The sequence below is a fragment of the Fringilla coelebs genome (assembly GCF_963513975.1).
Source record: "Fringilla coelebs genome assembly, chromosome: 7".
NCBI classification, from domain to species: Eukaryota; Metazoa; Chordata; class Aves; order Passeriformes; family Fringillidae; genus Fringilla; species Fringilla coelebs.
Window position 1 is genome coordinate 1,346,221 of NC_140035.1, and position 13,913 is coordinate 1,360,133.

The window sequence follows — 13,913 nt, forward strand, 5'->3', positions numbered from 1 at the left end:
GCCGCCATCAGCCCGTGAGGCGGCGCCAGCGCGCAGCGCTGCTCGCGGGCGGCGCGTCCCAGCCAATGGCGTGGCGGCGGCGGCGCGGCTCAGCCAATGGCGCGGCGGCGGCGGCGCGGCTCAGCCAATGGGGGGCGGCGGCGCGGCGGGCGGGAAGCAGCGGGGCAGGCGGGGGGGCGCCGGCGGGAGGCGGCGCCGCCGCAGCGCTCAGGGAGCTCGGCCCCGCCGCCTCACCGCGCTCCGCCGCCGCGCTCCCCGGCCCTCCGGCCCCGCACCGGCTCTCCATGTACGACAACTTGTACCTGCATGGGTTTGAAGACTCGGAGGCGGTGAGTGCCGCGGGCGCGGGGCGGGGGGCGCGCAGACCCGCGCGGGCGGGCTGGGTGTCCGGGCTGCGGGCGCGGCGCCGGGGGGTGACCCTGCGCTGCCCCAGAGACGCCGGGACGGGCTGCCGTGGTTCCCGGGACAAGTGTCCCTCCCCGGCATCCTCGCAAAACGGGTCTGTGGCAGCACGGAGCCCCCGGTGCCCGGTCGGACGCCGCGGTTCGGCAGCGTTCCCCGCCGCTGCCCGAGCGGGTGTTTTTGGGTGTTTTTGGGCTCGCCGGAGAGCGGCCGGGGTTGCCGCGGCGATGGACACGCTGCTCCATATTAAACAGGGATCCGTTACATAAGGCGTTGTGGACAGCTCGTAAAATACATAGATAACAACATAATATAGAGTGTACGTCAATGCAGACGTATGTATGGTATGATGTGGTGTCCTCAGGAGAATGGATGGGTCCTGGAGGGCTTCGGATGAGGAATTTTTTCCTGCCTGTGTCAGTGTTGGTCTGACAGTGCGATCCCTCTTAAGTGTTACCTCAGTTGTTTTAGCATCCCTTTATTTCAGGCAGAGAGGAACAACAACTGGGCAAAATTGTCATTAATGCAGTGCACCATGTTGAGAGGAAATACTGTGTACTGGAATCCTTCCGAACTGGGTATTTGAATTAATTCAAAACTCTGCTGCTTAGAAGCCTGGTTTGGGTTGGAAGGGTTTAAAGCTCATCTCACAGGCAGGAAGACCCTTCTACCATCCCAGGTTGCTCCAAGCCCTGTCCAGCCTGGCCTTGGACAGTTCCAAGGATAAGGAAAGCTTTGGGTCAATTTAGAAATCCCTGCCCTTTTGGTATGCGTGTGTTAACTCACTGCTGCTGCTCACAAGCTGCCAGGCTGAGTACAGATGAATGTGTTGGTTCCTTTAGGGATGTGCTTTGAGATCCAGCTGGATGTTTCTGTAAACCAGGCAAATTGTGAGTCCTTGGGAGCTGTTCTCCATCCCGAGTCTGCCTAGTGCTGGTTTAATGTCTTTCAGCAAAGTCTAACTTTGCTCTTAAGAAGACAACTTAAAAGTGCAGTATTAGGGCTGAGAAAACTGAGTTGCTGCATGGTGGTTGGTGTAGAAGAAATGTGTCATTTATGAAAGTTCATCAGAGAACGCAGGTAAATGTGTGCTGGATTTAAAGGTGCTTCCGAGATGTTCAACTCCATGCATTCCCAGAATCCCAGGGGATTGGAAGGGACCTCTGGAGATCTCCCAGTCCAACCCCCTACTAAGGCAGAGTCACCTGGAGTTGGTGACAGAGGACTGGATCCAGGTGGGTCTGGAATGCTTGTGGAGACCCCACACCCTCCCTGGACAGAGTTCCAGTGCTTGCCCACCCTCCATGGAAGGAAGTTCTTTCTCATGGTGAGGTGGAATTTCTTGTGGTTTAGTTCATATTTCAGTGAACCCCGCTGATCTCTTCCAAAAACCTTATTTGGGAAAAGCAGCTTTAATGGCACTTGTTGCACAAACATCTGGGTTAGGATTTGTGCTGGCAGAATTGTGTTTATGGATGAGAGGAACTTGGTCTTTAGATGTCCACTTGGAAGGGTTGGGATGAAGAAGTCATTTCCAGATTCCCCAGTACTCTGTTAAGCAGTTTACGATAATGCAGTTTTACAGCTGTTTCAATTTTACAGCCTCTCTGTAATTGAGAATGCTTTTGATAGACCTAATTTCCAGAATCACAGGAATATGTGAGAACCTCCCTTTTCTTAATAAAAAGACCCAAACCTTAAAAGCAGTCTGGATCTCCCAGTTGTATGGAAAAACTGGAGGCCATAAACCCCAAAGGCTCAGGCACAAAGCAGTTAAAATTCCCCGAGTGTCTGTTTGCTTTATGCTCCTGAACCACTTGCTTAAAACATTAAACCTTATTATTTTAGCTCCTGACTCAGGGATTGGGAATGCCTGCTGAGACAATATCCTGGCAAACAGGTAGTGGGGATGGGTCACATGAGTGCCACTTTCTGGCCAGAGAGGAGCCAGCGAGAGGATTGAGACGGTGGAAAAGGAATTGTGGTGGAATTCTGGTTCCCTGCGGTGCAGAGCAAATAACTGCGAGCGTGCCGAGATGACAGCAGGGCCTCTGCATTGTTCTGGTTTAGGACCTGGAAGGCTCATCCTGCAGCTGGAGAGCTGGAGCGGCCCCGGGCTTGGATCCTCCTTCCTCCCCTGGAGCACCGGGAGCCGGGAGGCAGGGCTGTGCTAATTGCAGCGCTTCCAGCACGGAATAAACCACAGCCACATGAGTCACTAGCACGGGAACGTCTGCCTGAAGTGGGCATTTGCCCTCGTAAAACCCATCCAGCCCTGTGCAGAATGCAGCTGGGATTTGCACTAAAAGCAGAAGTGAATGGGCAGTGAGTGGCACTTAGGCCCAGTAAACATGCTCACTTTTGGAAAGGTGCTATAAAATTTATACCTAATCTCTCCTGATTCACTGCTCAGCAACAAACATATTTCTTAACGGTGAACAGATATTTCCATCTCTTATCATAATGTGTTTGTGTGTGTACATATCTATATGAAACAAGCAAAACCACCGTTTTTATTGATGGATATATAAGGAAATGAGTGTGTGCGTGGCATTACAGTCCATTACCAGCTGTGATGATTAACGTGAAGTAGATGATGCAGTAGCTGGTGTGAGGCTTTTTGGAGGAGGAAAATTACACTGCTGAAGCTGAGAAAAACTCCCAATGACTGTAGACAAAAAGTCTACATTTAGGAAAAGAGGTTCAGGGATATGGAAGTGAACGAGTTCTGCAGGGACAGGTGTTCTTGTCAGGAGCACAGAAGGATGGAGAGGGCATCTTCCCACTGAAGATTTTTCCCTTGCTTGTTGTCCTCCCTTGTGATTTTTTTATTTTCAGGCCTTTTTTAAAATTCTTTGGGTAGCTCTAAACAGGGTCAGCCTTTTGGGAATTAAAGCTTGTTTCCCTTGCAGGGAAGTATTTCACCTTCTTGATCACAAGAGGATATGAAAGCCCCTTAGCACAGGGGCTTAAGGCAGTGAGATCCCCTGGGCAAGCAAATAATAAATGAATTTTGTTTTACCTCTCACTGTTGGGAGCTCACTGTCGTGTGTCTGTGGTGGGGAGAGATTGGAATGCTCCTCCATAGCCTGTCCAGAGTTTCTCTTGGATTTTGGGAGAGCCTCCACCTTTTTCAGAAACAAACTTCAGTGAAACCTTCCCATAAGAAATCACTTTTTTCTTCTGTAAAATTACATTTCCATTAAGGCAGCATCTCATTAAAAAATTACCTATAGGACTTAGCAACAAGTCCCCTGTGACAGAGAGTCCATCGCAGCCCCAGGAACAAAACCTGGCTGGGGTGAGCGTTCTGCACCTGTAGATGTGTCAGAACAACCCCTTTTAGGTCGTTGGCTTCTATTTATCCCTCCAGAACAACACCTGAGCATTGAAGCACCTTTCCTCGCCTCTCGGGGTGTCGGGTTCGGGCTTGTCAGCACGTGAGAGGCTTTATCTGGGCTTCTTCAGTGCCTTATCGGGGCGGCTGCGAGGAGCTGCGGGCGTGGGCACGCCCGGCTCGGCTCGGCTCGGCTCGGCTCGGCTCGGCTCGGCTCGGCTCGGCTCGGCCCGGCTCGGCTCGGCCCGGCCCGGCCCGGCTCGGCCCGGCTCGGCTCGGCTCGGCCCGGCTCCGCAGCCGGCAGGGAGCGAGCGGGGGCTGCCGCCGTGGGGTCAGCCCGGGGCAGGGCAGCGCTGGGAGCGGCCGGGGATGGAGGGAGGGCGCGGTGCCAGCCGCAGGCGCTGGTGACAGCCGCAGGAGCCGGTGACAGCTCCGTGCCTTTTCCCGTGGTCATCCCGTGCTTCCCAGGCAGGGCGGCTGTGCCTCCTCCTGTCCCAGATATTTAAAAAGGCATTTGTCTGGTGCCTTCGTCTTCCACCGGGGATTTTGGAAGTTCCCATTGATTGGATTTCCGCGTGGCGCCTCTGACCCATTCAGGAGATGCAAAGGGGGCTTTGCTTGCCCCGTGTATCCCTGATGTAGTAGATTTTTTTAGTAACTGCTTTGACTTGCTTGCTCTTTCCCCAGCATATCCTCCTCTCCTGAGCCATAGAAGCACCTTCTTTCCTCGACCTCTTTTAGCTGTTTGACGTGCATCTAACCCTGCCTGGCTTCCCTTGGCAATTCCCATCCCTGCATCCACAGCCTCCTTCCTACTGCTGGTACCAGAGCAGGCTCCCAGGAAAGCAGGACTTTGCTGTGCTGCTGTGTGAGCCAGGGTGATGCTCTTCTGTGCAAGTTCAGACTCTGTCACCAAGAGTTAAACAAACACCTGTGGTGGGATTCATGCCCACAAAAGTATTTGAGATTCTGAAAGGGGTGTTTGCCCTTTCCTTTGGTGTTTATAGGGACTAAGCAGCAGTGAGATCAACCCAGGTAATTACTGGTCCCAGTTTGCCATGAGCAGGACTGTGTGTGGTGCTGCATTATAATAGGGTTTGTCTCCAGTTACTCCATACAATTCTTGAAAGCATTGCTGAGAATTTTTAGGAAAAAAGTGATGGGAATAGTGGGGAAACACATTCTGTTCTCCATGTGAATGGTCAGCCCAGCATTTTGAGGACACTGTAGTCCCCTGCTTTTTCAGTGACATTACTCCTCAAACTGCCATTCCTTCTGCTGCCAGTGTGCACTTTTCTCATGGCACCCGAGACAAGAAGATCTTTGTGTGCTGCCCAAGCAGAAAAAGTGATTATAGAAAAACAAACCTTGGTAGGGAAGTTCATATCCAAATATTGATTGGATTTGTGTCTGCTGCCTCTGTGATTGCTAAAGGGGGAGGAAAGGTGGGCTTTGCTTGCTCTGTACGTCTCAGTTGTTGTGGGTTGAGTAACCATCAAAATGTGTATTTAAAAGTATTTTTCATGCTGTCTCTTCAGTGATCATGTGCTGGGTTTTGCAGCATCCGGTTCATTCTGTAGAATATCTTTGTACAACAGGCAGCTGAGAGCAAGCAGAAGCTTTATCCAGCTGCCAGATAAAACCTGGGACTTCCAGTGGGTTGGTTAGAAAGGTGTCAGTGGTTATTGGGTTTGTCATGTCCACAGGGCACTTCTGAGATTGTCAAGCTGAAGGTTGGTAGTTGAGATGTGAGAGTGTCAAGCTGAAGGTTGGTAGTTGAGATGGGAGAGTTTTTTAACATGTCTTGATGGATTTTGCAGGCAGGGACACCTTGCTGTATGCCAGGTTGCTCCAAGGCCTGTCCAACACGGCTTTGAACATTTCCAGGGATGGGGCAGCCACAGTTTCTCTGGCACCCTGTGCCAGGGCCTCCCCACCCTCCAGGGAAGGATTTTTGCCATGGATGGGAATGTGAACTGGGAGAAGTTTGCAGGGCTGTTGGTTTGCTGGATACCCTTCTCTTGCTTCTCTTTGGACTTGACTGTTCTGAATTTGCCCCTTTCAATTAGTGCAGATGCTAATGTTGAATCCAAAAAGGCTGAGGGATGTCAGGACCTGGGCATGCAGGATCTTTTCCCTAACCACTTATCTACTTGCTGCTTGTTTATGTAGGATTTTTCGTTTCAGATGTGTGCTAAGCTCTGCCTTGATTGGGACAATAATCAATATTTTCCAACAAAAAGAGATTATCCTCTGCCCATTATGTCTCCTGGATTCATGGTCAGAGCTTCTGTGTGTTTTTGACAGTTTCAAATCTGTTTTCGTTTCTATTAGCCCCTAATAGACTGCCTTGGCTAATGAATCATCAGCTGCCTGATATTTATCTTGTGTGGAAAGGGCTGTCTGAGAGGCTGGAAGGTGGTTTGTTTGGGGGTTTGCTGGGGTGGTTTTGCTTAGATTTTCCTCCAAAAATATCCAAAGTTCTACTACTACAGCATTAGGTATGCTTGCCTTGCTTTGTGCTCTTGTGAGGACGGTTTTCTGTGTGACTCAGATCTTCTGTTCGTTAAATGCCACATTGTGATTTGATAGTATAGTAGTCAAATAAAACACTCAGGAAGAATCATAAGTCATTTTTATAAATTGCTGCTTGCTGTTTCCATAGAAGTGCTTCTTTTATACTGGGATACCAGAAACACATTGAAATTAAATGGGGGGGAAAAAAAAGAAAAGCTTCAAGGATCAATCAAGAAAAGCTGATGGTCCAGGGTGTGGTTGCTAAAACTGTGAGTTCATATGGAGCACCAAGGTATGATTAAGTGTGGGTTTATCCTGCTTTTGGATTCCTCGTGCTGAACTCCTGCCTGGCTGTGGAGTGCAGCCAAAGCCACAGGGCCCTCTCAGCACTGTGCTGCTCCTGGGTTGCAGATTGCTCTCCAAATTGCCCGGTGCTTAAGGAAATGCTGCTGCTGGGAAGTGGAAGAAGCTCTCCCTGGGCTCAAGGGCATTGGAGGGAGGAGTGTGGCTCTTGGTGCTGAAGGAGCACATCATAGAAATAATAAATAACAAGGGAAGAAGCTTAACCTAGGATTTGTTGATGGCATGGCTTGCTTCCCTATCTCCCAAAAACATGCTCTGCTTGGGAGACCCTGAGCTGTTGGATGTTTTCCCTTGGAGCATGCATTTATAAAGATAGGAGAGCCTGATTTTCCAAATCAGCACTTTACCCAAATGCAGATTGCTTTACAAACAGGACAACTGCTCATGGTCATTTGGAATCCAGTGATGAATTCCAAAATGTCATTTAGCTGGCGGGGTGCTGAGTTCCGTAGGGATCACAGGTGGTGTCAGGATTTGCTTGCAGCTTCTCCTCAGCTCCTGCTTTGTATTTTTCCACAGTGCTTTGTCACTGGTTTTCATGCCAACAGTGAACTGGTTTCAGCTCTAGAGTGTCTTTTGCCGTGTTCTTTCCTTCTTTTCATAGCTCAGCATAAATATCCATTCAGGTGCAATATGGGGAGCACAGTGAGCAGCTTTGTCTGCCCCACAGTACTGATCAAGTAAACTGGATTTTTGATTTGGAGGATATTCCAATGTCCAGAGCCAGCCATGGAGAGCTGGAGGAAGCCAGCAGTGCCTGAATTTGTGAATGCTCAACACAGGATGTAAATCTGCTTTTTCTGTTGATCTCTAAAGCCTTGTGAGAAGGGGTTTGAAGTGTCCTGAGGAAAGGATTCAGAACAGGTTCTGCTCTGCTCCTCAGGAGGATTTTAATTTTCACCAGGGCAGAGGAGAGGAGGACAAGGGGCTGCTCTTCTGGTTTGTTTGGGTTTTCTCTCCCTAAAAAGTCCCATAGGACAAAGGCTCCATAAGTTACAGAAATGGAGCTATTTGGTTGTGCTGCTTCACCAGCATGGGGAATGTAGCCTGGCAGGGATTTGATTTATTACAGCAACAAGGCAGAAATCATGAGGAAAAACCACTCCCTATCATCATGCTGAGTCCTGGAGGGGTGAAGTGGTGTTTGAACAAGCTGCTAACGCTTCATATAAAACTTCACAAGCCTTTCTATTCTGAGAGAATTCTGCTTATACCAAATACATTTTCCCTGTGAGTCCTCCCTTGGATTTTCCCCGTGCTGGGACATTTCCCTGCAGATGGACTCTGCTCAGCTCATTTGTGCTTTCTGCTTCCTCCCAGGGGCTGTGTGTCCTTGCTGAGTGGCACCACAGTCAGTGATGGCAGTAGCAGAGGTGTCCTGTTCCCTTGGGAAGTGTTGCTGTGGGTGCTGTGCCGGGTGCTCTCGGTGTGGAGGAGGCTGCAGGATTTAGTTTTCAGCAGCAATGTCCTTTACAGCCAGAAACAAGCCCTCAGCCACCATGGGACAGGCTCTAGGCTGTGGTGGCCAAGGCATCTTCCCTGTCCCTTTTCCTGTTCACAAAGCCAGGTACAACCTGAATGCTCCTGGCCTAACATTACAAACTTTATCACAGCCTTTAATCTCTTAGAATAAAATTAAAATCATGTTTCTAAGGGTTACTCCCCTGTGCTGCTACTTTATAGATGTCCCCTTTCCTTGCATGATTTCCTGGCAATACATTAATCCCCATTCCCACTGTGGTTGGTGGATTCCCTGAAGAATGTCTCTCTCTTGCTTGGGAAAACAAGTTGTTCTGACAAATCACCAGTTAATCTGTGATATATAGGTCATGAGATACTGTGATAAAAGTTTATGTTCCAGGACAGTTAGTGCTGAGCTCATCAGGTCCTGACAAAACAAGCCCCAGCATCACCCTTGGGCAGGGATGTTTCAATTATGACCAATAATTGGAAAATCTCACCAAGGAAAAAAAGCCAGCTTGGTCCAGCCTCTGGCAGCCGTGAGAGATTTCTGCGTGACAAAGCTCAGAACAAAGCTGCCACGCTCCAGGGTGACAGATCCCATGGAAATCAGGGACATCCAAGGACACCACAGAGCAGGTGGCTGGGATTCTGTGGCTGTACTCACCGCGAGGTCCAGCTGCATTCAGGGAAGGTTCCTCCAGTGTGGGACACAGCCAAGCTGCCAGCTCATGTTCTGGAAGCAGTGTTACTTGAACTAAAATGTGCCACTGAAGTGTCTGTTGGAACAGACAAAACTGCTTCAGAGTATATTTAGTTCCAAAGTTTCTGACAAGTAAGAGAAGTAGCTTTATCCCCGCTCCCTATCTAGTTAAAATGTTCTCAAGATGTTTTTGCCCACCATAAACCAGGAACGTTGGAGCTCTGCACTTGTTATCGATCTCTTATTGGAAAATGAAGGGGGTATTGACAGATGGAAAAACAGACAAATGGGTTATACTTTGCCCCCTCCATTTTTCCATGCTAATTACAGCTGTCTGTTGATGTTTTTTGCTGCCCCAAGGAGCAGAGTGGTTGTAAGTGCAGGAGTACATTGCTGAGTAGCTCCTGTGTTCTGCCTGGAGCAGATTCATTCCAGGAATGCATTAAGTGATATTTCCCTTTAATAGATCAACGTAAACATGCAGCGTGAGTGGGAGGCTGGGAGGAGAGGAGTCACGCACTGCAATATTTCCCCTTACACATTCAAAATTCATGCACTGCTGGTGGATATGTACAGGTTGTTTTGAGAAGTTGGCTTGGGCCTTCAGCCTTGCCATTGGATGCCCTTTTAGTGCTGATGCTGGTGATGTTTTGTCTGTTAGAATATTTAAGAACCTTGTTAGATGTTTAGCTTCCCTACTCTGTACTGAATGTACCACATAGGAATCTTTTTGTTGGCTTTCTTAGAATCCCAGATTGGTTTGGGTTGAAAGGGACCTTGAAGCCCATCCAGTTCTTTGAGCAGGGATACCTTCCATCATCCCAGAGCCCTGTCCAACCTGGCTTTGGACACTTCCTGAGACAGGACAGCCACAGTTTCTCTCAGCAGCCTCTGGATGTATCACACAAACCCGTCAGATCCCAAAGACTCTGTGCTGTCTGCAGGAGGAAGCTCTGTCCTGTGATTTCTTATTCAGGTTCTCTGCATGCAGGCGGTACCTGCTGAGGGGGAAGACGCCTTCAAAGGGATGTAGCTTTACAGAGATAGTTTGTGTCTTCCTTCACAAGCGAGAATTTAATTTATAAAAGATGTATGAGATCTCTTTGGTATCAGAATTGAATGTTTAACATTCCACAACAACATGTAATTATTCATAAAGCTTGTCTGCCTTTCTTCTGGATGGTCTGATCTCATACAGGTAAAGAAGTCCCAGCTGTATCCTCAGAGTAACAACCACAACGTTGCAAATAAATACAAACACTGCAGTGTTGTTTTGCTGAGAACTGATCAGTGAACAGATCTCTCCAAAGGCATCACAGCTTTTCGGGCTGGTTTTGCTGAACATTTTCAAACCAATCTAAACCAGAAATACGTGTGCCTTTAAATCTGAAATCTGGGGCCAGAACTGAACAGGGCGATAAAACCAAACGTAGCTTTCAGAGGAGCTGCACTGATGTATTTCAATGAAGTGCAGCCCAAAAGTCCTGATAGCTGCACGTTTCTTTCAGCTGTTAAATAATTCCTCCCTTTGCCTTTTCACCCAAGTGCAGTTGCTGCATTACTTGCAAAAATAAAGAAAGGAGAAGAAGGCACTTGCCAGCAGCTGGGAGCTGAAGCAGCTTTCTCCATCCCAGCACTTCAGGAAGGCAGTCAGCAAAGTGCTTTCCCAAGCGGCTGCTGCCTGCCTGGGTCCTGCTGCAATCTCTGGAGAGCTGAAGGACTTGGGGAGGATTTGTGTTCATTTTGTTTCACTCCTTTCTCTTAGAGCAAGTTCCTCTGTGCCTGTGCCCAGAACTGTAATGGTGCTGCTGCCTCAGAGCCTGGCTGAGGGGGGAGGAATGAGCCACGTCCTGCTCCTCTCCTGCTTTCCTGCCGGCAGGTCCAAGGGAGTTGGCCAGGCTGCACGGACAGGAGGAGCAGCCCCTCCTCCCCAAGGCTCAGCACGTTTTTCCTCTCATTTATTCGTGTCCCTTCACTAATTTGGGGGTGCCAGCAGCGTGCCTTGCACAGCTCTGTGCACGTTTTGGGATGGAGGTGGGGAAGGGGCTGTGTCAGGGCAGCACCACGGCAGCTCGAGAGGGATACAGACACAAATGTGTCTGTCAGGAGCCAGCTCGAACCCTGGCTGTGCCTGCGATGCCCTGTGCTCACTCTGCCCTTCCCTGCTGGAAAAGATGTGCAGGGGACAGGAACTTTGTAGGAATGCAGGAATCATAGAGTGGCCTGGCTTGGAAGGGACCTCAAAGCTCTTCTCCTTCCACCACCCCATGGGCAGGGTCACCTTCCACTGTCGAACCCGGCCTTGCACACTCCCAGGGATGGGGCAGCCTCAGCTTCTCTGGGCAGTGTGCCTGGGGAGGAGCCACATGAGCTCTGCCTCCGAGGGAGACCGGGATTTTGTACCTTCGCTCTGCTGTGTGTCATCGCTGGGGCCGGGGAAAATCCTCCTTTGGGGCTGGAAGTTGAGTCTGGGTGCCCAGACCACACCTTGTCCTCACATCCATGGAAGTACAGAAGGAGCGGGTGCACTGTCCCCTCCCTGGCCGTGTCTCAGGGAGGTTGGGCTGTTCCCGCGGCAGAACCGGGGCGCAGAGAGGCGGTGGCTCATCCCTTGCTGGGAGCCCTGGCCGTGCTCCGGGGGATGCTCATCCCCGCGGGACGGGAGGTGCTGCTGGAGCCGCTGTGGCGCCTCCTCCTCCCCGGCCCTCCTGCCGCTGCTGCCTGCGGGGTCCGCAGCGTTCCCGCCCGCTGGGCACGGGGAGAGGCGTGCGGGCACGGCGGGGAGCCGCTCTGGCACGCGGAGCACACGGAGCCGTGCCCTGCTCCTGCTGGAGCGGTGCCAGAGCGGGAGCAGGGACAGCGCGGCAGGAACTGGATCATCCTGCGGGTCTGCGCTGGGGGAAGCGGGATGTGCACAGCAGCCACTGCGGCTGAACACAGCCCTGATCCCCCAGGAGCCATCGACACTACAGCTTCCAGGGAGAGAACTCCTGGCACGGGAAACGCACGGAAAGGAGGAAATAGCGAACAGTTCGTGCTCAAACGCTCCAGAGAAATGCGAGTTGAGCAGGAGCCTCTCCTTCCTGCCGGCAGCTCAGGGCACTGGCACTCGCAGGGAATTATTCTGGAGCATGGAGCTCTCCTGGTGATGTGTCCTGCAGGGAGTGCCAGGGATGCACTGACACATAACCTGTGCCTGGTCCATCCCCAGGCCCTTCTATTTGTCACATTGTCACACAGGAAATCTCTGCTCCAGCAGCTGCAGTGCCAGGGGAGGGCTCTGGCCAGCACCAGCAGCTCGGTACTGGGAGCTTTGCTTTGTTCAGGGCAGAAAGGGAATTTGGAACTTCCCGAAGTTCAGCCTGGTTTTTGACTGCATCCTTCCCCCTCATCCTTCTCTTTCTTTGGAAATGCAAGGAATGGCTTTGTCAGTGAGGTACTTCTCTGTCCAGGGCCAGCTCATTCAGGGTAATGTCAGCCACCTCCTTCCAATTTTGGGGTGAGTTCCTTTCTTGGGGCTTTTCTACTCCGGCTGCTCATCTTGGAATGTTTTCCTTCTTCCTGCTGGATGTTTTTCTGTACCTTTGGCCAGGCTCTGGCTTCACTCATCATCCCCATTCCCTGCCTTTTTGATTGCATTTCAGTGTAGATTTATAGGGCACCAGCAGAACCTTTGACATTTTCTTTTAGAGCAGATATACCTCTGCTAGAGTATCCCAAAATAATGGCAAAGCTTTTTTAAAGGTTTTAGATCTTGTCAAGATTGATTCCACTCCTGACAAGGTTTTTTTTTACCTTCTTTCAGCAAAAAACAATATCCAGGGGTTTAAAGTTGTCCTGTTTGCTCCTGTAGATTTGTGTTTACTGGTGCATGTGAGAACTGTGATGGAGAAGGAGTTTTTGCACAGAATGAGATCATTAGGGTCTTTCTCAGTTATTGCTTATGCCAAATCAAAAGGGTTGTGAGTAAGATAGTGATTCCTAAAGGATTTTTTCTTGATGGGAATGCTTGTTGGTTGCTGGCAAGAGGAATATTAAACTGTTGTTTCTCCTAAGATATTTCATTAAGAATCCATTTTGTAGGTAAAACTGGAGGCAGTTATTAAAAAATAAAAAAATTGTCTTTCAATTTTTAATGTTTAACTCTCTAAATTACTGTCAGTCATCAAATCCCAGAATGGGTTGGGTTTGAGGGCCCTGATGACCAGATAGTCATAAAAATTTGGGAAAATATGTTCACACTATGTTAAAAAAACCAGATTTGTGGTGGTTGGAGTTGAAACGGAGTACAAAGTTCTGGCTGTTCCCTCCTTGTGGGTTGGTGTTTCCACCTATCATTACTACCTTCCCATTTATCCCAGCAGGGAATACATGGAGAGACTGTCTTGCCAGTGGCATCCCCAGATTTTTTGAAAATCTTGGGTATTTATTTGTTCCTGCTTCTCATTTCCCAAAATAACAGTTGCTTGCTTGTTTGTCCTGTGTTCTGTTGGTCCTCACAAACCACCTGGGAATACTGATAACAACAAATCCCTCTCACAACAGAGCTTTGTTTTCAGTGTGTGGAGCAATATCCAAGTAGGAACAGATATGGGAACAACAGAATTATCAGTGGGGGACATTTCCCCCCATTTTGTGCAGTAATGATAAAAACCAACCAGTTCTGGGGGAGGAGGTGAGCTCAGAGTGCTCTCAGAGCTGCTGGAATTGGCCCTACTGAATTCCCAGCCCCATCCCTGGGAATTCCCAGGGGGCAGCAAAGTCCTAGAAAGTCCTTGGGCTCCCTGGTTGATTACAACAATTAAGAACCATAAAGTGTCACTCAAAGATTACCTCTGCAGGTGACAGCAAAATGTCCTTTCTCTTGTATTTTGCTCTCAGCACGTGGAGTGTTTCGATTGCAAGGGCTCGGGGGAAGGAGTTGCTATTTACAGCCTGCACTGCACTTGGGAAATTAGGGCTTTTTCTTCCTGAGAGATTCCTAGCAGTCCAGAAGAGCTTCTTGTAGGTTCAGCAGTCAAGTGATTTCAGGATTTGGTGCAAGAAAAGTAATCAGAGATCATGGCAGCTCATTGGGAGGAAAAAAAAAGAAGAAGAAAAAAGAATAGAAAATGTAAAAATATAAAAAAT

At 49.6% G+C, this 13,913-nt stretch overlaps 1 protein-coding gene across 1 annotated transcript in view; it reads left to right on the top strand.

The window, feature by feature from the left end:
• Positions 1–284: 284 nt before the first annotated feature.
• Positions 285–13,913, top strand: part of CACNB4 (calcium voltage-gated channel auxiliary subunit beta 4) — a gene marked incomplete at its 5' end in the record, with an annotated part of 42,775 nt that continues 29,146 nt past the window's right edge. The window contains one exon of the mRNA XM_084209443.1: positions 285–329. Within this exon, the coding sequence (XP_084065569.1) occupies positions 285–329 (45 nt within the window). The remainder of the gene's footprint in view (positions 330–13,913) is intronic.